Source organism: Pogoniulus pusillus, chromosome 20, assembly GCF_015220805.1.
Source record: "Pogoniulus pusillus isolate bPogPus1 chromosome 20, bPogPus1.pri, whole genome shotgun sequence".
NCBI classification, from domain to species: Eukaryota; Metazoa; Chordata; class Aves; order Piciformes; family Lybiidae; genus Pogoniulus; species Pogoniulus pusillus.
In genome coordinates, this window is record NC_087283.1 from 19376203 (window position 1) to 19402850 (window position 26648).

The 26648-nt window shown below is 40.6% G+C and overlaps 1 protein-coding gene across 5 annotated transcripts; it reads right to left on the reverse strand.

Moving 5' to 3' along the window:
• Positions 1-290: 290 nt before the first annotated feature.
• Positions 291-21722, reverse strand: LOC135184235 (receptor-interacting serine/threonine-protein kinase 2-like). 5 transcript variants are annotated; one of them, XR_010305932.1, is made up of 13 exons: positions 21636-21722; positions 19332-19493; positions 18274-18427; positions 17924-18079; positions 17638-17786; positions 15471-15520; positions 12590-12751; positions 11421-11506; positions 9860-9928; positions 8951-9095; positions 8230-8361; positions 1443-1678; positions 291-867 (listed from the first exon to the last, which is right to left on the reverse strand). XR_010305932.1 is itself a non-coding variant. In XM_064159790.1 (12 exons), the coding sequence occupies exons 2-12, from the start codon at positions 19481-19483 to the stop codon at positions 1647-1649; spliced, it is 1287 nt and encodes a 428-aa protein (XP_064015860.1). In that variant the 5' UTR covers positions 19484-19493; positions 21636-21722; the 3' UTR covers positions 291-1646. The 5 variants fall into 5 exon arrangements, 3 of the variants coding, with proteins under 3 accessions (XP_064015860.1, XP_064015858.1, XP_064015859.1); XR_010305933.1 differs by having other exon boundaries at positions 1173-1678; XM_064159790.1 differs by having other exon boundaries at positions 291-1678.
• Between the last annotated feature and the right edge of the window lie 4926 nt (positions 21723-26648).

The window sequence follows — 26648 nt, forward strand, 5'->3', positions numbered from 1 at the left end:
AACAATCCAATTTCTATGTAAGGTCATGCCAGTTCAGCTCAAGTAGCACTCTGTCTTTTTTTTCCTATGGGTTTGTCTGCATTTTAGCATTGTATGTTAGGTTCCTTTATGTTCCTGTGGTTTCTATGCCAAAAGAGGGAGAAAAATATATTCATGCAAAGAAAATCCCACTGTAAAAACAGACAAAAGGGGACAAGAGAAGGTTCAGGGTAATTAAAAACCCCTTATATATAAAAAATAAGCTCTTATTAACAATTTATTTAATGTAAAAGAATGTTTTTTAGAGGCTTTCATAGGAAATATTTAAGGTATCTTGCTTGGTAAAGATTGCCCTTTAATAAAGATGGAAAAGAGATGACTAGTCTTGATCTGCAGAGAAGCAAAAACATAGGAGCACCTACTTTTCCTTTCAGAATTCATGGATACACTGTAGAAGGTGGAAAAAACCTCCAAGGCACTTTAGTTCAGGCTTTCTCAATCCCCTCTTCCTGATAGCTGGCTTGCTGACAGGCACATGTGTTCACAAGTAGATTTTAGTGAAATAAATATTTATTGAGTTACAGGACAGTTATGAATATTGATTTATATAACTCCCAGCAAGACAAACAACATTAATTTCTCTCTTGAAACAGTTTAAACGTTTGTGTTTTGTATACATATTGAACAAGCTGGGGAAAAAGGCTTAGCAAAGCTGCTTATTTTGTCAACTAAAGAGCTCTTGTTCAGGTAAAAGAAAGAAAAAATTCTGTGAATGTCATGAATATTGCTAATTGCTCCAGGTGTGGGAGAGGGGAAGACTGTCTTCATAATGTCCTTTAAATCTTCTTGAGCACCTGTGGTTGAAAGCCACTCCAGAATCATAAAGCCCTAAGGACAGACAACTGGTTAGTCTCAGGTTCACTGCATGTTCACTACCTCTGCTCCAGACGCTTATATCTTTCCTTCACCTGATGTTTGCTAGACCAAACAAACACGGTTTTATCAACTTGTCCTTACAAGTCAGGTTTCCTCACTGCTTCTCAACCTTCCTCTCTCTCCTGGGCTCTCCTCAGTCTGTGCTTGGAACAGAATATTGTTTTCCAGTCAAAACATTGCCAGCATGGAATGAAAAACAATGGTTACTTCAGCACCTTGCACACACACACACACAAGTGAGCATGGCAGGCATTCACCTCACTGTTTTCCTTCTGGTTTCCTGTTCTTTTGTGACAGGACTCTGTCACATGTAAGTGCTGTACACATGTGAGTCATTAGGCACATATTTTGCAGCTATTTGAAGGTCAGAAATCTCATAACATTTACATTTTTCCCCCAGGTCTATTAGTCACTTCTCTTTTCTTACCAGGCCCTTTTTGATCAAAGGAAAACAAATATGTTGTTAGTCATTCTGTTAGCATTTTTCCTTGAAATTTAAAGAAAGGACTGACTGTCCAAGGACTTACTTGGAGTGTAGCCAGGTACTCCTGTAATGGCAAAATTCAATGTTATGCCTTCTGCTTGTATAGATATCACTGTTGCTATGTTGAAAGTTTAAGACCAATAGTTGGAAATAGATGTTGAATTGCTCAGGAATGTTGTCACATTTCACGGGGTGAAGAAGCTTCTATTCTGAATCACTGCCATTTAATTCAGCCTGGTTAAAAGAATCAAGTTTCTTCAACTGAAGCATTCCTCACTCCTATGGAAGAGGAAAGGTCAAGCTTTAGAGCTCAACAAAGATGGCAGTTTGAAGCTATAGTTCTCTGTAATTCTTACTTGGGATATGTTCTTGGCAAAAAAGTAAAGGCAGAAAATAACAAAATGCTGATCACAAATTTCTGTGATGTCAGCACAAGAGCTGTAAATAGAACATCTGAGCTTCTGGTCTACCATTTCTGTCCAGTTGGGATTAAGCAAAATGCAACACTGCCGCTACCGGCAGCCTTTCTGCAGCACACACTGAACTTAACTGTAGACATCAGCATGTTCTTGCAGCTATGCTGACTTCAGTGTGACACCATTTACTCATTAAATGTGTTATTTTCAGGCCTTGTCGTGTCTTTTAACTTATGGTGGACTTAACATCTAAATTGAAGGAATTTGTTTCACTCAGCTGCCATACAGAGTTTGTGTGTCAAGAGAAGTCAACCATGCACTTGGTAAAGGAAATGTAGTGCCAGGCAAAGCAAGAGAGGGTTAAAGAGCAACATCAGAAACCTGCTAAGGCCTTTTAAGCTCCAGTATCATATTTTGCAAAGGGGGATTGAAAATAATGAAAGGGAATATAGAGCAGGAAAATATTTTTTTGTGTCTTAACCTCAGTAACCTTATTGTCAACACGTTAGTGGAGGACAGCATTAATAATAGCTGTATCATCAATAAATAGCAGTAAAGAACCGTAAATTCTCTATGCCTGACCCAGTAATGTTTGGGTCCTTCCCTAATGTACCAGTCCCACAAGTGTTTACATGTGCACTTAACCTTCCTTAGAAATCTTTGCACAAATAGCTCAAGTGACTAAACCTGTGCAAGCATGAAAGTGTTTGCAAGGTTCTGTAGAATTCAGACTTGAACAAATAAAATCTGAACTCTTGAAGTTTGTGTGCTTTGCTTAGTGCTTTAGTTTTTGCACATTTTAGACTAGCTACATGGTGTAAAATTCTTCTCTGTACATTACACTAGCAGATCAGTGCTTTATGAATGTGCACTTGCCTTCCTCTGCTGTTCTCTGGAGCTGTTTTTAACAGGCACTGGTGACAACTATTGAGTTGTATTTATAGCTTTGTTTTGCTCTCTCCTAGAAGGACTAATCCCTTTGACGTTTCGTTCCAGTGCCTCAGATTAATTTTCCACAAATTAACCTCAAATAAATGCCAATGCAGATGTCCTTGCATTGCAGGAAGTATCCCAGCTAAGATAAAGGGGTTGTATAGATAGCAGAAAGAGCAAGGGACAGTAATTTTTTTTTACAAGTCAGCAAAAGATAGCTGCAGCCAGCATCAAGAAAAAAAGATATATTACAGTAAAGTCAGGAAAGTAACCATCTGTTCTTTTAATACATCTAGAATTTGAATATAGCTTACCATTTTTAATATCTATTAATGCTAGTATTGTCTTTTCTGAGTAACTACAAGAGATCACTCTGTATGGTCAGTCCCAATGTGACTTCTTTCTATCCCCTTGGCTGTTTTCTTGAGTTACCCATGCTTTATATTTCATTCCTGGAACTCTAGACATTCTTCATGTTCAAGCCTCACTTCTTCTGTAGATACTGAAGAACAGTTTGATTCTTCTGCCTTTACTCTTGCTCAGTGTTATTTATGCTACATTGTTTTGTGCTGGACAATAGAAATAGCAAGGACAATAGAAATCTTGTCTAAGGAGCTATCTTGGGTGCAAGCAGAATTCTACAAGCTTTAAGCAGTTGGATATTTCACACCAGTGATCAGTTAGATTAATACATTTCTTGATATAGCCAACACCTTATCAGCCTTTATAAGAGTATAGAATCAAGCAGGTTGGAAGAGACCTCCAAGCTCATCCAGTCCAACCTAGCACCCAGCTCTAGCCAGTCAACCAGACCATGGCACTAAGTGCCTCATCCAGGCTTTTCTTGAACACCTCCAGGGATGGTGATTCTACTACCTCCCTGGGCAGCCCATTCCAATGGCAAATCACTCTCTCTGTGAAGAACTTCCTCCTAGTATCCAGCCTATACCTCCCCTGGCACAACCTGAGACTGTGTCCCCTTGTTCTATAGCTGGTTGCCTGGCAGAGGAGACCAACCCCACCTGGCTACAACCTCCCTTCAGGTAGTTGTAGACAGCAATGAGTAGGTATTTTGGGTGAGACAAAATTATGCTAGTCTCAGGCCACTACATTCTAGCTTTGTGTCCTAACTTTTCGTATCAACAGCAGTTTAATTTCATACATTTGTAACATCCCTTCAAAAATACCACACTTAAAGACTCCCAACAGCTGCAACTGTCAACAAACCTCCAAATTTAAATGCTTGTATTACATAAGGGAAAGTTATGAGGAAGTCTGTGCTACATCAACTCAAGCACACTTAGAGCAAGGTTTAACCAAAGTATCAACACAAACCTCAAGGATTGATTTCAGTTCAGCAAGGTGGCAAAAATGGTGGATAGAGTTAATTATTAATTGACATATTTAAAGAATTCTAATCAGACTTTTATGAACAGAAGTAACAAATTTGGCTGTGGTTTATAACGGGATATAAACTGTCTTCTTGGCTTATTGTTTAAAACATTTTGGTAAGCATAACATTAACACAGTAAAAGAGACCTAACTCTAAGGTCACATCCTATTACAAATACTTAAATTGGAAGGCTAAACATGAGGAGAACAAAAATTTGTCTATAAAAACAGATAATATGTGCTCTCACTGGTTTGCTGCCAGTTCAGCAATTAACAGTTAAGTCTAGGCTCAGGTCTGGCATCAGATGATATTCTCAAGTAGGCAGCTGTTTAAAGAACAAAGCCAAAACTGTTTCTATATCAAAACACATAATGACAAAAACATCAGCATAGCCTGCCAGCTGGCACATCTTTCCAGAAGTCTAAAGTGCCCAGCAAAACAACTCAGTGGGATAATTTGTGAAAACTGATAATTAAGTTTCAGCAATATTGCCAATTTTTCTTAGGGGTCTGTAAATTTTTCACACAGGTGAATAATTATTTGGTTTACTCTGATTATTTTATGCCTTCAAAACAGGGAAAATACTATGAGAGAAGTTCTTTTTCACACAAATTGGACATCCTTTTTTATCACACTGTTCAAATTCCCCTCTTAAAGTACAAATTGGAAAAAAAACCAGCGGTGAGGTTTAAATCCTTTAATAGACAAAACTATTGTCAACATATTCTGATAGTACATTGTTACAGTTAAAAACAATGTCCATCTCAAGACAGTCTTCAATTTGTGTAAAAAAAATTGCTTATGGTTCCAGCAGCATTTGTAGTAGGTGATATAATGAATTTGTTCTCTCTTAAGTGTGCCTAGAAAACTTATTACTGTCCAAATACTAAATTGCAACCAGCCAAACCACTGAATTCAACACCTGGCTTGAAACTGCAGAGAGAACATCAGAGGTAAACAGAGTAACATGGTTTTACATTTTAAATACATGTAGATTTTCTAACAGCTTCTCATCTTCATCCAGTGCTGTGAAGCTTGAAGGAATCCCTCAAATGCTTTCAAAAAAACCCAGTGTCTTATATAACCTCATTTTTCATTCTAATTAAAATAATCTTATTGCTTCCTTTACAGGTCAGTGGATCCACCATTTCCAAGTGATCAGCTTGGCACCTCTTCTTCCTGGTTTAATTTTGCATTTGAACTGCAGACATACTTGGAGAGCTACCTGGATGTAAGGTATTAACATTTTTCCATTTAATAAATCCTTTAAACCCCACCTCTCCAGAGTGCTGCTATCAGTGCTTGGAGAACAGTGGCTGGAAAGCAGCCCAGTGGAAAAGGATCTCGGGATGCTCACAGATAGCCAGCTGAACATGAGCCAGCAGTGTGCTCAGGTGGCCAAGAAAGCCAGCGGCATCCTGGCCTGTATCAAAAGCAGTGTGACCAGCAGGAATGGGGAAGTGATTGTGTCCCTGTACTCAGCCCTGGTGAGGCAACAGCTTGGGTGCTGTGCTCCATTCAGAGTGCCACAATACAGGAAAGGTGCTGAGGTCCTGGAGCGTGTTCAGAGGAGGGCACTGAGGCTGATGAGTTTGGAGGGTGTCATACAAGGAGCAGTTGAGGTTGTTTAGTCTGGAGAAGGGAAGGCTAAGGGGATATCTTATTGCTCTCTACAGAAACCCAAAAGGAGGTTGTAGTGAAGCTCATGCTGGTTTCTTCTCCCATGCAACTCATGATAGGATGAGAGGAAATGAGTTTAAGTCATGCCATGGGAGGTTTAGATGGGACATTAGGAAAACATTCTTCATGAGAGAGTGGTGAGGTGTTGGAAGAGGATGCCCAGCAAGGTGGTGGAGTTGCCATCTCTGGAGGCATTCAAGAAATGCATAGGTATGGTGCTTCTGGCTGTGGTTTAGTGGTCGTGGTAGCACTCAATGACCTTACAGGTCTTTTCCAGCCTCAATGATTCTATGATTTTCAGAGCATGTGAGCATTTGTGAGAACAAAATAATATATGCAAAATAGAAAGTTTCCCAGTCTTACTTAAGGCCCTATTGAAGAAATATTTCTTGATCTTCTTCCGACTTTCACTCTAACAGCTGGCTTAGACATGAGGTCACTTCTTTCCTCTTTGTCCAGTAACTGTTGTTTACAACCCTTATTTGGAGGGATTTAGTAACAGCTGTTTATTCCAGAGTGTGACCTTCAAAAAGTCATGGTCTTTTTTGCTCTGTTGTAAAAAATTAAGGAAATAAGGCATCATCTGACTCGAGCTGCGTTTGCTGTGGCACACATTGCACTCCTCCCATCTCTGAGGGAGAATTTCCAAATGAAGAATTCGTTACACCAGTGCTGGTAATTTCTGCAGGCAGTCCTTGACTTGATCTTTTGATCCAGCCAGCTTTTTCCACTGGAGGACTGAAATCCTGGGCTGTAGGAAGAATTGACTTCAGTCAAAGGATTACGAGGAAGCAGTACAAATCATTGCAGTTCCTAAATACCAGGGCTCTAAGGCATGTAGCCAACTACAAGCAAATGACAACCAACAGCCCCTTTACCTTAGGACAGCTGGGCAGTGTCTGCCTTGTGCCAGAGGACTACATTTGGTTGCTGAAAGGACAGTCACTACAACCTGTGCTGCCTTCTCTCCAAGGCAAAGGCAGGTGTCCAGCAATGCCCGAGCACGGCCAGTCACTGTCGGAGAAGAGGAAATTGTTTCATAATCCGTTCGGGACAGCATTTGCTGCGAGCGAAGGACATCGAGGAGGTGATTGAGGCATCCTTCTGTCATGCAGTTCAGTATGGTCTGTCTCTGGCAGGCTAGTATGTGACAGCAGCTGCCTTTGCAGCACGGATCTTGTGTGAAAAGGAAACATAAAGGAGATAAACTAAGTGCTCTTTTCTTCCAGAAGTTAGCAAGAAATGTAACACCAGCAATAGAGATTTAGTGGAGGAAAGGAGCAGGAGAAGTTACTTTATTTGCATTTTTTGGTCAAAATTAGTCCAAAGGTCAGATTACAGGAAACAGGCATTTATAAAGATTAAGGGGAAGGAGGCTTTCAGGTCTCACACTGTTCAGCCAGCATCTGAATCAAACTTTATGCAAAGTGGCTTGGCTCAACACAGATGAGAAAACTTTGTTCTGTGGAAGAACAGATAGTTCACGGTAGTAGGATTGTTTGAAACATGTAGTTTGGAACTTGGAATTTGAATATAGATAGTAACAAAAGTAAAATTCTTAGCAAAATGGTCAAGAGCTTTGGGTTCTGTCTCTTTTTCACAAATTGGTTAGAACATTTAGTTCAGACATTCATGGCTTTAGCCTAGGAGTAAAGACCATACACCAAGAGAAAAATCAATAACCAAAAGCTGTTGCTGCTTTGAAGAGCTTGCCTTTGTCATTCTGATTTCTGATTGTAGCCCACAGATTTCTGTGGTGAACTTTCTGCAAGAGCTAGTCTGTTGATTTATCCAGAAATTACATCATCACACAGAAGTAAATTGAAGTAGAGAAGGATGGTCAGCTAGATATGAGAGCTATCCTTGACCAGCTTGCAAAAAGGTAGCAATAAAAGGCTCCCAAACTATTGCCTCCAGGCAGAAACAGGCTTCATAAACCAGAAGCTGGCCTGTTCTGCCTCTGTTCAGTAGGAAATGAAGGGTCTCTTCTCCTCCTAGTCACCTGTTTCTGTAATCAACAGCCACTTTTGCAAAGATATAAGATACATGATGTTAAATTAAAATATTTCCAGGGTTAAAATATTAATGCATTCAACATTAAAGGTGTGCTATTAAAACAATAGTAAGATTTACAAGCTTTTCGGAACTATTCTCAGCTTGAGTATAACCCTGGAAAAGAACAAGCCCATGCTCTCAGTGGCCAGGGCCTGAACTTTTGAGACTATAGGAGCAGCTACATACACATAAACATGAGACATTTATATCAAAATTGGAGGAGTTATTACACAAATACCTGAAAACATGCACAAAGTTTAGTGAGATCTGTGTCCTCTAGCCTATAAACAACTCATTGACTAGGACATGGCCAAGGAGAATATTGCCATCTCAAATTGCATGTAGTGTCTTACCTGTCACTGCTTTATCAGGATGTCTAGGTTGTGGTTTGTCCTTAAGCTGACTGCTTTCTTTGCCTGCAGCTAAACAAGGTGCAGGAACTGTGCAAAAAGAAGTGGGTTTTCTACTGTTCAAGCCTGGGTGATCTAGAAGAAGTTTAAGAGGAGCAAGATGAGACTTTTTAATTTAATAACATAATAATATAACATTACATATAATAATAATAAGTTAATAGAGAGAAAAAGCTCTTGAAGTATGTCTCTCTCTGCTTGCACAAATGAAAACATTCAAATAGGACAAATTCATGTTGGAAAGACAAAAGAAGTTATTTATATAGGAGTAGTGATTACCAGGAATCATTCAACATGTTCCTGGCAATAGAGCCTTTTAAAAACTTATCTTTTTTTTGTTGGCAAGTTACAAAAATCCCAGTTTTTCCTGGTGACACAAGGCAGTGTGGCTCCCAGGAAGGGCTTGTTCTGTCAAAGCCACAGATCAGGGTTCTAAAAACAATTTTCTCAAAAAAAATTATGGTCTATACACTTAACCAAAAGGTATTGTTATGTCTCTAGCTCTCTGCAGTGAACTTAGGCTTCAGATAACACCAGTAAAGGGCACAGCTGTATGCAGAGAAGGGACAATTTTACATAGAAAATGACATTTGCTATGGAACAACTGCTAATATTTATCCTTTTCTTAGAATAGATGGAGCTGAGCAAGTTTCAATGTAGAGACCTTTCTTTGTTGTTGAGTTCTGTGGGACAGTGTTTTCTCTTCCTGCGTTGTATGCACTGCTGTCAAGTAGAATAGATGGCAGGCTTGGCACCATGCAAGGAATTTTCTTGCTGATTAAGTGCTTGGGTTTTTGTGGACAGATAACCTGAAAAAAATCAAAATAGACAACTGTTCTTAAAATTATTGGCAATTTTAATCCCAAAGCATTTTCTAAGTAGCTTTGTCTTGAAATGTCAGGCAGTAATATCATGGAGGTATGCAGCTGTGGAACCTACAGACACACTTCATTCAACTTTAGCTGGTTACTTCTGATCAGTGTGGCAGAACAGATCCGTAGGCTAACTGTCCTGCAGTTTACTGCAGACCAGGGTTGCTTCTGCAGCCCGTACTGCCAGCAGCAATGGGTTGCTAGAGGGCTGTTTAAAGCCAGCTCTGACCCAGACATGTGAGCTTCAGTTCTATTTCTGTACCTTTCAGTGTAGGCAGGCTTACCACAAGTGCCCCACCACTTTGAAAATGAGAGTTAACTGTGTTTTGGAGTTAGTTATCACAAAGCAGTTGACTTTACTCTAAGAAAGCTGGTTGAAAATGCTAGGATTCAGATGAGGACTTTCTCCAGCCTCCATTGTATATGCTACAAGAAAGTTTAGGTTTCTGTTATTTCATAGGGACCTCCTCAAGAAAGGCAGGTTCAGAGCAACTTTTAAGTAGAGGAGGCTGTTTTTGCAAGAGCCACATCGGTCAGCTGCTTGGAAGATGGTAAAGCAGTGGGGTTTGTTGGTCAACTGGCTGGAGTTAATCCTGACTGGGGATGAAAGAGCTAGAACACTATGCCTCACTGTGAAGGCTGGCAGAAAAAAACAAGAGTCTTAATGAAGTAATCTTGTAAGACTCATGCCAAGTACTCACCTCTGAATTGCACATGCCTGTCTGCAACGTGTATATTGCTGAACCTTTGCATGCATTAAGTGCTGTCTCCTGGAAAAAACAGCACAATAACTCCGGTTAAGTGTACAAGGGGTTTGTTCAATTTACACTCGTTGGGAGCAACAATTTATACTGACACTAACAGTTGACACTGACTATACACTATACTGCAAGGTACACTGAGATGTAGTGACAGGGAATTGCACAGAGCACTTAAGCATTTCAACATGTCAGTGGGCAGAAAATCTGACACAACTGTGCCATGTTAGTGTTTATTCTGGTCAAATTTATTTTAAACCCCTATTTTGGTTAATATAGGGGAAGGTGAAAATAGGCCTCTATTGAGAGAGAGAGGGACTGTACAAGCTGTAACCTGTTTTCCTTTAGGGATCCAAGCAGCAGGGCTGTCCTGTTTTTAGTGTGCCAAACTGTCTGCAATAAGGATGTGTCAATACTTGTCACTTTTTTTTCCATTTGTATGTCTGCAGTGTATTTGTGAAACTGGTTTTTTAGTTTCTATCCTTATTTCCAGATTGATCTATTTTCAAGAAACTTCAGCAGTGCATTCAGTCATTTTGAACATGCTATCAGTTTGGTTGTTTGAGAAATGAATAGTGCTTTTTGCTAATTTAGCAGATACAAAGATAAAACCTTGCTCAAGAGAGATTGAAACATGAGATTATGGAATATTTGATAGCACAATCCTAAACATCAACAGTAGTAAAAAACACTTGGACTATAATTCTACCACTTATTAAAACATTGATTAGTTCTGCTCTATAGTCCCAGAATGTGATTGCAACATGGAGAAATGACTCAGCAGGCATTAACATAACCAACTCACATAAATACAGCCACAAAGCTGACAGGACAGTCTGGGTTGTGTAAATCCAGGCAGAGTTAGGGCACTTGTTCAAGAGCTGAAGTGTCTATTGCTAGCTTCTTGACTCTAAGTTAACCAGATAGGATACAGCTATATTTGTGGCAGTCAGATTTGTGCCAGATTTCCCATAGCAGCATAGACATATATGGAGTGAGCTGTATCCCTCAACCCTTGGCTGTTGCCCCGTCCATTCCTGTGGTATCAGAGAACCCTCTTAGACCCTTAGACAAGCAGTGTCCTGTGTACGAAGCACATCAGTTTAGCAGCAGTGAAGCATACTGAAGTGCCAATACTGCAAGAGGTGCAAACACTAAGTTTTGGACTACACAACTTCTAACCAGTACATACAACAGAAATTGACCTTGGTTCTGGCCCTAATCTGATTTGCTTGAGGTTGATATTTGTTCTCACCCACATGGGCATACCAGTCTGACTACAGCTGGGGACTGGAAAGAAGCTGTCATATGTTTATTGTTGCATGTGGCAACTTATGTAGTTTCTGGAGAACCTCACAGTATTTATTTTCTACAATTCCTGAATGAATCCAAAGTGCCAAAAAGCACCCTCCATGTCTCTGCCATGTCTGATAAAGACAAAACCTTTCCTAGGTTTGGACCACAAAGATTGAGATTGAAAGAATCAATTGAATTTTACACTAACCTTTGCATCCATCACATTGTAGATTGCACTGGAAATTGCCTCCTTATTTATGCTAGCCACAATTCCAGTTAGAAGGTCTGCACATTCTGCAGGGATAATAAAGCCTTTTAAATACCACATTGCCTATGGAAGCATATATATATATATATATATATATATATATATTTATTTAGGCATTGGCATATTGCAACCAACTTTACTATTATGTTCTTAAATATTCATACAGACGTGGTGAACTTATTTGGAAAAGGGTTATACATGACTGTATAACTATCATAATAAAGCTGTGTGCAAATTACTTCCTCAGCACTTCAGCTTTGGGTCCTTCACTAAAAGAAAGACACTGAGGTGCTGGAGTAGTCCTAGAGAAGGACACTGATGCTGGTGAAGGGCTTTTAGGTGGAGTGGCTGAAGGAAATGAAGTTGTTTAGCCTGGAGAAAACCAGGCTCAGGAGAAACCTTCTTAGTCTCTACATCTCCTCGAGTGGAGGTTTTAGTGAGGTGGATGTTAGTCTCTTTTCCTTAGTAAGATGTGACAGGATGAAAGAAAATAGCCTCAACTTGCACCAAGAGAAATTTCCTCACTGAAAGGGTTCTCAGGTGCTGGAATAGGCTTGCCAGTGCAGTTCAGTTCCCATCTCTAGAGGCATTTGAAAGAGGCAGAGATGTGGTGGTGAGGGACATGGTTTAGCACCAGACTTAAGAGTTAGAGAATGGTTGGACTTGATGATCTTAAAAGTTTTTGCCAACCAAAATGATTCCAAGATTCTAAATTTTAACTTTTTTTTTTTTGCTACCTTTTCAGAAACAGGTGATAAACATAATTCCACTTAAGTAAGCAATGATGACACACTTCAAAGGGAATTGGTTATGTATAGGAATCAAGAAATGCTGAAGACAGGTTGTTCTTTGTTAAAGTAGTATATGTCACTGACAATACCCCTCCCTCTATTTGTACTCATTTTCTTAGCTTACTACACACCATTTTGGAGATAAGGAAGCCATTTCTGGTAGGAAGGTTGAGTTAGAAAATCCATCTACAGCATTTTTGTGAGCTAAGGTACTGCCACTTCAGTTGCTCTGTCATTGATTTAGAGTGCTAGAATAATGTTTCCAGCATGACTGTCTCCATTAGAAATCTTCCAAAGAAAGCAAATGCTGGTTGTTACCTGCACTACATGGTCTGCAGTTTGGTTCTTGATGCCAACACAGAGCAATGAGGTGCAATAATTTGTTCCTCTCAGGCAAATCACTTGATATAAACTTTTCTGAAAGGCTGGGACGCACACCGCTGCAGATTCCTGTCAATACTTCCAGCAGGGTTGCTTGACCTGCAATTTATAGGGAAATGTCACAGCAGAAAATGTGAAAGTCATCAGAACTCTCGTTAAATTATATTCAATGCAAGTGATTTGGTGTATTTTAAAACAAACTCTGCTATTTCTAAAGCAAAAGTACATTAACCCTCTGTATATGCAAGCCTAACACCTTGCATATGCTAACCTCTAACGTATGTGGCACAGTTGACTTGCTAGAGGGCAAGAATGCCATCCAGAGGGACCTGGACAGGCCGAAGAAGTGGGCCCAGGCCAACCTCATGGCATTCAACAAGGCCAAGTGTAAGGTTCTGCACCTGGGTCAGCACAATCCCAAGCCTAAATCCAGGCTGGGTGATGAATGTCTGAGAGCAGCTGTGAGGAAAAGGACCTGGGGTTCTGGGTAGATGAAAAGTTCAACATGAGGCGAGTGTGCTGGACTGCATCAAGAGCAGTATGGCAAGGGAGGGGATTCTGCCCCTTTACTCTGCTCTTGTGTGACCCCACTTGGAGTCCTGTGTGCAGTTCTGGAGTCCTCAGAACAAGAAAGACATGGAACTGTTAAAGCGAGTCCACAGGAGGGCCACAAAGATGATCAGAGGCCTGGAGCACCTCTGCTATGAGGACAGGCTACAAGAGTTGGGGCTTTGCAGCCTGGAGAAGAGAAGGCTTTGAGGAGCCTTCCAGTATCTGAAGGGGTCTTACAGAAAGGCTGGAGAGGGACTATTGACAAGGTCTTGTAATGACAGGACAAGGGGCAATGGGTTTAAACTGGCAGAGGGGAGATTCAAACTGGATGTTAGGAAAGGGTTCTTTGCAGTGAAGGTGTTGAGACACTGGCATAGGTTGCCCAGGGAGGTTGTGGCTGCTCCATCCCTGGAGGTGTTTAAGGCCAGGTTGGATGAGACATGTTCTAGTGGGAGGTGTCCCTGCCTATGGCAGGGGGTTGGAACTGAATGGTCCTTGAAGTCCCTTCCAACCTAAACCATTCTATGATTCTATATGCTAACCTGTACTTACTGCAGCAGAGCATCTGTCCAAATAACTCATACAGATATGTAAGTACACACAGTGAACTACATGCAGACAGCTCAGGATACCTGTCATTATTAGGGATACATTCTAAGCACACAATTTTATCTAAAGCCTTACACCTGAATGTTAAGAATGTCACTGACACTGTAAAAATAGAAGTCTCCTTTGGGCAGCCACAAGATGGCAGCCATAAGCTGCATGAATACTGAGAGTCTTCTGCACGGTATTTCTGAAAGGTGCTCAATCTGTAACATACAGGAGTGCCTCAGTCAGGTTTGCCGTGCAGAAGGGAGCCTTTGGCAAAGAAGCATTTAAATAATCTCCATCTCTAGGCTCGACAGGGTTCTGGACAACCTGAGAGCAGCCAGGAAGAAAGGGACCTAGGGGTACTGGTAGATAGTAGCTGAACATGACCCAGCAGTGTGCCCAGGTGGCCAAGAGAGACAATGGCATCCTGGCCTGTCTCAGGTACAGAGTGGTCAGTAGGACAAGGGAGGTTCTTCTGCCCCTGTATTCAACACTGCTCAGGCCACCCCTGGAGTGCTGTGTCCAGTTCTGGGCTCCTCAATTGCAGAGAGAAGTTGCAGTACTGGAAGGTGTCCACAGGAGGGCGACAAAGCTGTGAGGGGCCTGGAGCACAGCCCTGAGAGGAGAGGCTGAGGGAGCTGGGGGGGTGCAGCCTGCAACAGAGGAGGCTCAGGGCAGAGCTCATTGCTGTCTGCAACTACCTGCAGGGAGGCTGTAGCCAGGTTGGGGTTGATCTCTTCTTCCAGACAACCAGCAACAGAACAAGGGGACACAGTCTTAAGCTGTGCCACGGGAGGTCTAGGCTGAATGTTAGGAGGAAGTTGTTGTCAGAGAGAGTGATTTGTCATTGGAATGAGCTGCCCAGGGAGGTGGTGGAGTTGCTGTCCCTGGAGGTGTTGAAGCAAAGCCTGGACGAGGCACTTAGTGCCATGGTCTAGTTGATTGTCTAGGGCTGGGTGCTAGGTTGGACTCGCTGAGCTTGGAGGTCTCTTCCAACCTGGTTGAATCTATGATCTAGTTGAGGATGCTCCTATTTACTGCAGAGGAGGTTGCACTAAATGACCTTTGGAGGTCCCTCCCAAACCAGAGCATTCTATGAAGCAGGTTGTTCCTAGACTTACATCTATTGCACAATGCTTCACAAACTAAGTTCTTTAAATCTCCTTGCACTTTCATCTAAGGAAATAAGATTCCCAGTTTATGGAAGAGAATTCAGCATAAATTGGCATTTCCAGGTTGGGATTTGAAACCCATGGCAGCTTTAAAAAGGAGCATTCTGCTCATTTGGTTAGCTGCTTGCCACTAAAATGTTCCCTGACTTGGTATTTGGCGATTGTCGTTTTAAAGTTATATTCTTCCTCACTAAAGATAAGTGAAAAACACAACTTAGGAGCAAAAGTGCTTCAGCAAGCATAGAAAGATGATACAAACTGGGTAAGAAGCTATGCCTTTCCCATTCAGAGACATTATCTTCTCTAGAAACCCTGAGGATTTTTTAAGGGATTCTAATCCTTACATCCCATAATGTGAAGCTTTGTCCTGTAACAGTAATAGAAGGCAAAGGGACACAGAAAAGACAATGCTATTTGTGTCATAATTCCCCTATGATAAAGGAATTTGTGGAAAAGATTTGGGTAACACAAAGTCTGCCATGAGCAACAGAGATAAATACCTTCAAAAGGTTTCTGTCTGCTTAGGCTCTCCCAGCACAGTAGTCCAAAACTGAAAGGAAAAGACAAAAGAGCAGCCATTAGTCATTAGTTTGCAATCCATGTCTATGTTCCCATTTCCAAGAGCAAGGCTACTGAGTTAAGTGAAGGGAGTTTTTCAAGACACAGCCTATACAAGCCTTTCCTAGTTTGGAAAGATCCTTTTTCCTGCATTATGAAGTTTCAGTTTTCAGCTGAGCTGCTGTTATCATATGATAATATATATATCATAGGTATATGTTATCAAACATAGATCTATGTTTTTCTAAACATAGGATGAATTGGAATGACATTTCAGATGACCCTTCTATCTCTATTTGCTCTTGTCAATTGCAGAACTTTTTGTTCTCCTTTGTGTTCTCTTCATCAGGTACTGACTTAGCAAAAACTTGATTCTGACCTGCTACACATCTTGTTTCTTCAGCAGGTTTTGATGTGGCTCCAAATACTTTTTTCCCTTGTCTAACATCCTAGGAAGCATTCCAGTGCTACCATAGATTTACATACACAACTTGCAAACCAAGAGGTATATAATATGTGGTTGTTTGGTAAAAAACACTCATTTAGAAGCTAGGAGGCTGCTTGAAAAGAGAAAGCAGGCTATGGACACTTGGAAGCAAAGCAATCTAAACAGGAGGAAGCAGGTCTACAATAGACCCATCTGCTTACTTGTGTATTTTATGCTAGAAATAACTCCATCTTCTGTCTTTATTTCCCTGTAACATCTGAAAGTTCTTTTCTTCAAATGCCTTCCAGGAAGACATTAATGTCATGTGAACATACATGTACTTAATATTGCAGATGACACATACTTTTGTTTTCTGTAGCACCACTGTCTAGACGTGCACCTGCCTCATGTACTGAGTGAATCACATCTGAGAATCTAAAATTATAGAAGAATGACATGTTGCAAAATGAATTGTGCTACCTGAACATAAGCCTCCACTTTTCCTGTCCAAAAACAGTTATGTATATGAACATCAAATTAGTCACATCATTGAAAATCCTCTCAGGGGTATGCACTCTTTGAGTCATCTTAGAGACCAATAAGTAAGATTGGGGCTGGAGAAAAACAGACTGAGAGGGGATCTTCTCAATGCTGATCAGTATCTAACAAGAATGAGATGAGAAGATGAATCCAGACTCTTGTGACAGAACAAGGGCCAATGGACACAACCTGGAACGTGCTAAGTTCCACCTAAACACAAGGGAAAACTTTTTACTTTGAGGGTGCCAAAGCCCTGGAGCAGGCTGCCCAGAGAGGTCATGGACTTTCCTATTCCGGAGAGGTTCCAAACCCACCCAGACCCTGACAACCTGCTCTGGGTGACCCTGCTTTAGCAGCAGGTTTGGACTAAATCATCTCCAGGAGGTCCCTTGCAGCCTCTACCATTCTGTAATTCTGTGAGCCTGCCTCTGTGACAGTAAAGCAGGAGTTTAAATTTGTTGCTTCCATAAAACACATGAAAGCAGAAGTGTGAGAAGTGTGGTCATGCTTAAAAGTCATTCCTGATGTTCATCCACAGGCTTTGCACACTGGCTATAGAGATGTGTGTCCATACAGACAACAGTTGCAATTTGAGGTTGGCTCATTTATTGAAGGATTTAATGTCCAAAGGCCCACATGGCCTTATGTAATTTTTTCTCCTTTGGATAAATCACTTTGTTTTAAAGTGTGAACGTTGAAAGACTCAGGAGGTTATTTCAGCAGAGTCTTAGTAGGACACTACTGAGAGAAAGGGCTTAGTTTAACCAGGGGTTCCTCTCAGTGTAAACAATTCTTCCTGAAGCTAAAGCCAACACCAGTTCATGCTTAGAATCTATGTAAAGTAGTTAAAACTTTTCTAAACATATTTGAAAGTTTTGGCATCTGTGTTACACTTTTTAAACATTTAGGTCCATTATATAAATATTTACATGAACTTTGAGAGCAGTTCTTAACCTTCATATTTTATTCTCCAAATATGGGGACCTTTAATTCACTGCTGTAACTTGCTTCCTGTGAACTACTACCTCCTGCATTATGTAGAGCTGGCATTTTTATTGTAGCATCTTTGAAAGCAAACACTTCAGCACAGTGTAGATCATAGCAAGGACTAGGTATGACCTACTCTTAGAAATCCCATTCACCTGTAAATGTCAGCTTCCTGGGAAGGAAGGCCTCCTTCAATTATTTCAGGAGGAAGATACACTAAATCACAGCAGTTTCTTTGATTGCAGTTCTGCAAGTCTGACCTCAGTTTCTGCTTCCTCCAGTTGGTTAGACCGTAATCTGATATCTACAGGTGGGAGTAAAAGTAGATCTTAGTAACAATACTCAGAGTCCTGGTATTAAATGTTGACTATTAGGATAAATACATGCAGCAATAGGACAGTGAGTGAATTTTACATGAACACTAAATGTAGAAGCTCCTACCTTGGCTCTGTACTGCATGTCCAAAAGCACATTAGAAGGTTTCAGGCTGCCGTGGCAGCAAGCAGGTTCGAGGCTGTGAAGTTGATGCAGCCCTTCAGCCACATCTGACAGGATCCTTATGAGCAAGGGAAATGGAAGCTCTGGGTACAGCTGATGCTGAGGAACAGAAAAGACAGGTTTTGGTAGTGTGAAATTGTTCCTATTCACATTTTCATTTGCATACAGATCTACAAGGTAGGAGCTAAAGAACAGACTGACTGACTGCTGCCTATCCTTTATGTTCTGGTTGTTCTCTGTTGGCTGACCTTGTAATTAATTTTGTCCCATAAGAGGTGACTTCTTTTATGTACCTCGTGGATGAGTGAGTGGAGGGATCCATTGTTCATCCATTCAGTCACTATCCCCACAAGTCCCTGGTACTGGTAAATCCCAAGAGGAGCCAGGAGGCGTTCAGACTCATAGCGCTTGATGCTTGCTATATCCTGAAGTAGCAACTTCCACTCTCTGTAAATAAGAGAAAGGGTTAGAGGTAAGATAGAATTAAGGGAATCTCATAGAAATAACTGAACTTCTGTCACAGATTCATTTTTTATTAGTTTTATATTAGATTTTAAAGATCTGATTATTTCTATGGTACTTTTGAGCTGAAAATCTATTGAAATTAAAATTCAGTTGATTTCAAGAGATCTGAGCTCATTCTCATTGCTCTAACCAGCCTTCACATTGAAACTTCAGTTTCAGTCTCTCCTGTTTGCAGTGTTGATTCACAAGCCTCTAAACTAGTAGCTGGAAGTAATTAAAAGTTTTAACACTTATATCCATGAATCTAAATATTTATCACCAGTGCTCAGTTAAATATTTTGCAGCTGCAGCTAAATAGCTTATTCTCCCAGCTTCCCTAAACAGTGTGTAGTGTAAACAAGAGACCAGAATAGTAGAGAGAGAGGAAAGTGAGAGTGGCTTTAGTTTAGGGAGGAAGTTTAGAGTGAAAAAGATGATTTTAAACAAGCTCCTAAAGAAATAACAAGTGTTCAGATTACGAAGTTAGTAGACTTCTGTTGTCTAAAACCAAGCAATCCTTCCCCCAGCCACAAAAAAACCCTTAAATCTTTTAACCTCCACAAAAATGTAACCCCATAGCATGCAGAGTACTACTGATCAGGATTTGTAGACATTATTTTAGTAGAGCTAATGAATGATTTCAGGATTAAACCCTACTTTCATAAACATGTGTAACAAAACACAAAGCTTGGTTCTCAGTATATCTGACTCTGTGTTGCCTCTTGGCTACTCACAATTCATAAGAATAGAGATGTGTTTAGGGATCAGATGGTCCTGGGTGTGCTGTGACTCACTGCAGGTGGGTGCTGCCCACCTGTGTGGTTAGCAGGTGAAACAAGACACTTACCTCTCTGTAGTGTCCTGGCTGGTCAGCAGCTTGATGGAGATGTGGGTGTTCCAAGAAAAATGAAAGGCTTTGAGCGCAAAGCCTGAGCCCATCCTGGTCAAGGTGAAGCTATCCAAATCTGCCTGAGCTACTGTAGGTAATGATTTTGCCATTTCTTGATGCCTGTTTGGGAGAGAAAAAGAGGCAGAAAATAATTTTTACACATTTGAAGCACTATTTTTGTCATTAGTAGCAAAGCACATTGAAGCTGCACGACTCCTTCCTGCTATTATCCTGATCCAACAGGCTTCCTTTTACTACTCTGAGTCAGAGTTCCCTTAGTGCAGGAAAAATGCACTAATTGCAAAGGAGTGTCTGGACCATAACTTGTAGTCTGAGGCTGCAAGGTGCTAATTAATTGCTCATTATTTCCATCTGATGACTCTGAAATGTTGGGCCATTATTTATGATATATAAATGTGATTTTAAAGTGATACTGAATTATGTAGACAAACCAGGCCAATAATATTTCCCCTACTTCTCATGAAAAAGGCAATTGTTCACTAACTCATGTTAGTATGTTCTGCATCTTTCTTGCATCTCTTTAATACAATACCACATATGAACACAAAAGCAAGGTAAAAGGTCAATTTCCTGGCAGAGCTCTGCTAAATGGAGTTGTGCCTATACAGCAGCCAAATTAGTGAATTTGGGAAATCCTCTCTCCATTCAGTACCTTTCTAGCACTATCTGAATGTCTCAGACCCACTTCATGGCAATGCATGTGGATTAGAGATAATCTCTGCAAAGCATCACAAATAACATTATCAATTACATCCGTGAAGCTAAATTAGGGTAGAGATAACCAAAGTCAGTGGTGAAAGAGGAAAACAAGAAAATAGATGGGATAAAAACATTGGTAAGGATTACTGCAGGACCACTGGTCAGTGAATCAGAAGAACTCAGACTGGAATATTCCCTTCAGGGTTCCATAGACCAGAGCCATAAAAAGAAACACAAAGGAACTGAAGTATCAGGGTTAAGAATTTGAAATAATCAGTAAGGACTGTTGAGTGTGATTTGTGTCCTTCTAGAAGATGGGATCTACAAAAAGAGCTACTTGGAGCAGGAGGCCTGAAAGTCTTCTGACTTTGAGCAGATCCCTTACTCTCCACAAGTAAAACAGAAACAGAAACCTGAAGATAAATTTGCCAGTGTTCATGGCTCCTTTTTTTTCAGTTGATCTCAGTATCCCAGCTGTGACATGCAGACACATTCACAGAGGGGTACTAAGCTCATGTTTGCATCTAACTGTGATCAAAATGCAAATGGGAATTCAGTAGCTGATTTGCCAGTTTGGCTTTAGCAGTATTTGATTCCAAGAAGAGAATACAGCTGATATTTTTGCTTTCTGTTTGGTGACTGTAGTTTGACAGTAATAGCTGCCTTAGGTGCTTCACTTAGAGTTTTCCTAAAGGATAAATCCAATATGGTATTGTGCTGATGGGCAGGTCAAAAGTTTCCTAGAAATTGAAAAGATGCCTCTGAATGGAATGAAGTGTCTGAAAGGGCCATTTATCCTTTCAAGTTGCAAAGACAGACCACCCAGATCTACCAATTTTAAATATAAAGGAGACAATGAAAAGCTTAAAATTATGCCTAAGTTTTATTGCGTACTACACTATATAATAATTTAAATAGTCAAAAGAATTTACTCAAGCCCAAGTATAGTACAAGGAAGAGAAATCTTTCTGTTACAAGCTATGATGAGCCAAGTATCCTGTGTCTTGACTTTGTCTATGTTTCTACATCTGATCTTTGAGTAATGTGCTGGTGATCTCTGAAGGAGCTTAATCCTCAAGTGGGTCTTTTCTTCATCCAGGGGGCTACCCAGACACCTAAAACAGCTGGAAGGACTAACCTTGGAATATGAAGCTATCATGGAATCACAGGTAACAAAACTTCTCTCTGTGCTGTTTGCTGTCAAAGCCAATTATTCCATAATTCTGCTCTTCTGAATGCTTTAACTCCTAGACACTTTGAAAAACTCACTATCAAACCACAAACCCAATATTTTTTATAAGACCTTTGAAATGAACAGTTACAGATAATTTTTTAGTCTGACCCTAGAAAGTCTCAGACAACTTTTCCATCCTCTCTTAGCTAGGCAGGCAGGGGCAGAAGGGAAGCTGGTGTAGATCCTTGTATTTGAAGTGTCTCGTTTTAAAAGCAGCTAACAGCATAGATGTTTTCATCAGTATGAGAGAAGCTCTACATTGTGATAATCGACTCAATAAAAGAAATTGAAAACAAAAATCAACTTACCTCTGGAAATACGGGCATAAAAGCTAGGGAACAGCAAAGTGAAACTACTGCAGATACCAAGTGTGAGCTGGCTTTGAGCTGCATTCAAACACGGCTCAAGCTTTCCTGCATGAGTCAGCTTCTTGTTGATCTCTCCTTTCATTGGCTGCCTGCAAACATCTAAAATATCCTGCTCGGATAGACAAGCTGTAACTCTTTAGTGGCTGCAGATGAGTTTTTGCTGTCTGATTTGTTAACTGCCTGTTATTAATGAGAGGAATTGCAGAAAAGGAGGTTGGATAGCTACTTTCTGCCACAAAGAGGAATGCTGAGAGAGAAATCTATATAAAAATGAAAAACACCATATTGGACACAGCCTAAATACAGCCCAGCATGTAGTGCTGCTCACAGATTGTGCAGCTGATGGTTATCTCTGCAGTAGATCAAGCCAACAGCACAACTACAAAATCCTTTTAAACATATTGAGTCAAGTTGATCTCAAAACAGGATGAAAATTGCCTCCTCACCCCCTTTTTTTTCCCCTAGTTACAATATAGGTAAGCATAGAGGTAAGGTTATGTTGCAAAGAAGAAGGATCAATTTGCTGCCATGTAGCTCTGATTAAAAGGATGTAGATGTCATGGTGTAAGTGAAGTTGATCGTGAGCCAATGTGAGTGCGTTCTCATCACAAGTGGGAAAGTTACATGCTGGGCTACACTGGAAATACATTCAGCAAAGAGAGAAATCATTATTCCTCAAAGACTCAGAAACAAGGAGGCTGCATCTGAAGTACTGCAGGCTACTTTAAGGTCCTCACTTAAAAATGGATGAAGTAGGCATCTACCAAGATGAGGCCCTAAAGCACACAACTTAAAAGGAGAGGTTGAGGGAGCTGGTGTTGTTTAGTCAAGTGATGTAGTCTGATAGAAGCCTACAGCTGCTTCGAAGTCAGTTATGAAAAGAGAGCCAAATTCTTCTCCACAGTGGCAAGTAACAATGGCATAGAAGATATCTCTGCTACAGAGATTCAAGTCAGATGCTAGAAAAAGGTTTTCACCAGGTGAATAATGCAGTGCTGGAATGGGCCACTCAGGTTGCAGTCTCCATCCTTTAAGTTTTTTCTAGTCTCAGATAGGCAAAGCCATAGCTGTCCTGATCCAGCATTGCTGGTGGGCCTGCTTTGAGCAGGAGACTTGGCCTGAAAATGCCCAAAGTCCAGAATGTTTTAAACTCTGTGAAAACTATATCTGGCCTAATTGCATCCTGCTGGGTCCCCAACATATACATTCACAATGAAGGTTGATGGGACTGAATGGCTTCAGCAGAAATAGTCACTTCAGTTGACCAAATGTCAAACTTTTCAGCCCATCAGGACTGCCTTTATTTACAGAATCTGACTTCAAATAACAGTGTCTGTCAATGAGATTACTTCCACAGACTTCTGTTGGGTTTGACCCTGCAACAGGGAGGGGAAGAAGCAGTAGGGAAGTTACCTAATCTTCCTATGATCATGGGAAAGTCCCTTGTATCTAAAAATCATGTGGCTAGGGCTCCGGGGCCTGAGAGGGGGCACACTACAAAGAGGAAGCATGGAGTAAACTTCGTGTACAGTGCATTATTTCCTGACAGCTACTTGGCAGGCATCAACTTTCCCTGCCCTGCACACCCCTCCAAAAGTGAAATTAGTATGAGGGAGCTGGAGGAGCACAAGTGAAACAAGTGGTTGTAATGCTCCTGTGGAAGGCTGGAAGCACATCAAGCTGCTGTGGCCATGGGCTTCTCCTCCTAGCTTTGATTTATCAGTAACATATTAATTTGTGCCTGTAGTCTACATTTCTGCAAATAATACATTAAAATGTTTTCCTCTGTTAAAGATATTAGTTTGTCAGGCTCAGACTGTACTGCAGCAGAATTACAGCTGTTCAACATCCATAAAACTACTTAAACTTCTTAGGGGGAGCTTTGTAAATAGTTTGAAGGACTTAATTTTGCAGAAATTATTTGATACTTAGCCTTAGATATTTCTATATTTTTAGAATATCAAATGCTGGAGAAACAGAGTACAAGAGCAATGCTGCATTTGTTTACTCCTTTTGATTATTTACTTATGTTATCCTTTCAACTCCAGACCAGCAGCCTTCCAGCCTACAGGATAGCTGGAGAGGGACTTTGTACAACGGCATATAGTGACAGGATGAGGAGTAATGGCTTCAAGCTGGAAGAAACTAGATTTAACTTACACATTAGGAAGAAATTCTTCCCCATGAGGGTGGTGAGGCACTGGAACAGGTTGCCCTGACAAGCTGTGGTGGATTCAACCTTGGCAATGTTGAAAGCTAGATTGGACAGGCCTTGAGCAGCTTGGTCTATGAGGTTTGCCTGCCTATGACAGGAGAGGGGTGAAACTAGATGATCTTTAAGGTCCCTTCCACCCAAACCATTCTATGTTTTGGTGATTATTTTAATCTTAAAAAAACCCTCAGTGTAAAACTATAAAGCTAAATTTTAACCCATATTCAGAGAAAACAGAAACATACAGGCCAATCTGCAGTGCAAGTGCAAACTAATTAACCAGCATAGGATCCATTAATTGATACAAAGATACACAGAGATACTGGAGAAGAACAGACAGCTCTTGTCAAAATCAGTAGCTGCTTGATGCCTAGAGACTGTGTACTATCATCAGATGCAAGAAAAGGCAGACTGTAAAAGAAATACCACTTTGGATACACTGGATCACATGCAAGGAGAACAATGACCAGGAAGGTGGTCTGAAGAGCACTTAGGACCGTTAAGTGTTTGCAAAACTCCTTCCACAGTGAGCAAATCCAACCATCATAACACACAGCAGACACTGTCTGACTACAACTGCAGGAAGAATTCAGAGACACTATGTTATTTCTCCTATGCTCCTGTGCAGCCATGGATCTTGATACAGCAAATCCAGCTATCATAACACACAGCAGACTGTGTCTGACTATAACTGCAGGAAGAATTGAGAGACACTATGTTATTTCTCCTATGCTCCTGTGCAGCCATGGATCTTGATACAGCAAATCCAACCATCATAACACACAGCAGACTGTGTCTGACTATAACTGCAGGAAGAATTCAGAGACACTATGTTATTTCTCCTATGCTCCTGTGAAGCCATGGATCTTGATACAGCAAATCCAACCATCATAACACACAGCAGACTGTGTCTGACTATAACTGCAGGAAGAATTCAGAGACACTATGTTATTTCTCCTATGCTCCTGTGAAGCCATGGATCTTGATACAGCAAATCCAACCATCATAACACACAGCAGACAGTGTCTGACTATAACTGCAGGAAGAATTCAGAGACACTATGTTATTTCTCCTATGCTCCTGTGCAGCCATGGATCCTGATACAAGGACCGGTTTTTATTTCATTCAAGACACTAGCAGTAAAAAACCCACTGTATTTCATGTTTTCAAAGTGTCCAAAGAAGGTCTTTTAACATGTAACTGTAACAATGAAAGAAGAACTAGAACATTTGTTTTTTCAAGCCAAACTTGGTTTGGTGGATCACTTGCAAGCTAAGACAGTATATGGGAAACACAAACACATTCTTAACATCTGAGCATGCTAGAAGTAGAAATAACAGTGGATAAAGACAACACTGTTTAAGACCAGTGGTTTATAAGTCTCCACCTCTTATAAATTGTGCAGAGTGAACTCAGTTACAACCAAATTTAAAACAAAATGGGAGCTTTCTGATAAGCAGCATTAAAGGATCACAGCATATGACAAACTATTTAATAGAGCATGGGCAATAAAGGAATGACACAGTACCAGAAGGCTGAAGCACTAAGATGACCCAAATACCAAAGCCTCTGATGCATGTTAAGTAAATACTACACTTTGATATTTCAGAAGAGTTCCCATCATCATTTCTCAATCTGGTTATTCCAGTTGAACCTCTGTGCAAGTTAACTTCTGGCAAAGAAGTATGTTCTAAGGTGCTGATTCTTTGGAATATTGTGTATTTCAGAAGGGCTTGCAAGAAGTGAATATTAAAATGATGTGAGGCTTCAAATTCATGGGATTCAAATGCTCTGTATTGCACCCTTATGAAACCTAAGCTATAGCGCAGGAGTGCAGCCAGTGACATAACCATCTTGTTCTAGAAGGTAGGACTCCAAATTGCTACAGTTCCTGCCCACTGTAGTAGGGTACTTAAAGATACAAAATAATGGTGTCCATTTCAAAGCTTTCTTTATTCTAATTTAAGAAAATTATTTTCTCAAACACCTATACCATACTATTCTGAAAAATAGTTGTAACATTCACCTTATCATTAATGAGATTACTAAACAAGAGTAGCTGCTGGTCTTAGGTAGCTTCTATAGAATCAACAGGGCCAAGCACCTCTGCTAATTAAAATGGGCCATAAATATGTATTAATTCTGTTTTAAATAGTGGAATTCTAAACAGGTATCACACAATTCATAATTCACATAAATGGGAAGGATGAAGGACTCCTAGACTTCAGAGAGCTTAGGGCATCCTATCTCAAGTTGTTAAATGGTTTGTAAAAGGTGTCCTAGACAACATCCCAAATGTTTATGATCTGTTTTGGAACCTGATGTGCTAAATAATGTTAAGACAGGGTGGAGAAATGCCCAACCTCCAGGTCTGTCAATTATGTACCTGGGGATAAATAGTAGCAGCAAGCTAATGATGAAATGACAGAGGCCTAGATTGTATGACCTTGCTGTGAATATATAGCATAGATATGTCAGAGGATACAAGCAGGCTTTCAAAACCTTTATGCACACCAACCAAAACTGAAGCTCTTGTAGGCAAAGGAGACTAGTGATCTCGTGCTTTTCTGAGGATACCTATTCCAAGGAGAGAGAAAGTGCAGCCATGTCATCAAACCCCCAAAAGAAGCCCATTCTATGGAAGAGCACAGTGCTAACATGCCTGGCTCTAGGGTTTTCCACTGAAAAGTGGGCAGGCTTTTCAATTGGCTTGATCTTAAGTGTTGTGTTTTCTCTGCATG

Excerpts from the sequence above, each read along its gene's own strand:
- LOC135184235 (XM_064159788.1), bottom strand. The coding sequence starts at position 19,483 with ATGGCAAAATCATTACCTACAGTAGCTCAGGCAGATTTGGATAGCTTC. Across the intron at positions 17,787-17,923 it reads ACATGCAGTACAGAGCCAAG|ATATCAGATTACGGTCTAAC; the intron begins GTAGGAGCTTCT and ends TCCCACCTGTAG. Across the intron at positions 12,752-15,470 it reads CAGACAGAAACCTTTTGAAG|GTCAAGCAACCCTGCTGGAA; the intron begins GTATTTATCTCT and ends TATAAATTGCAG.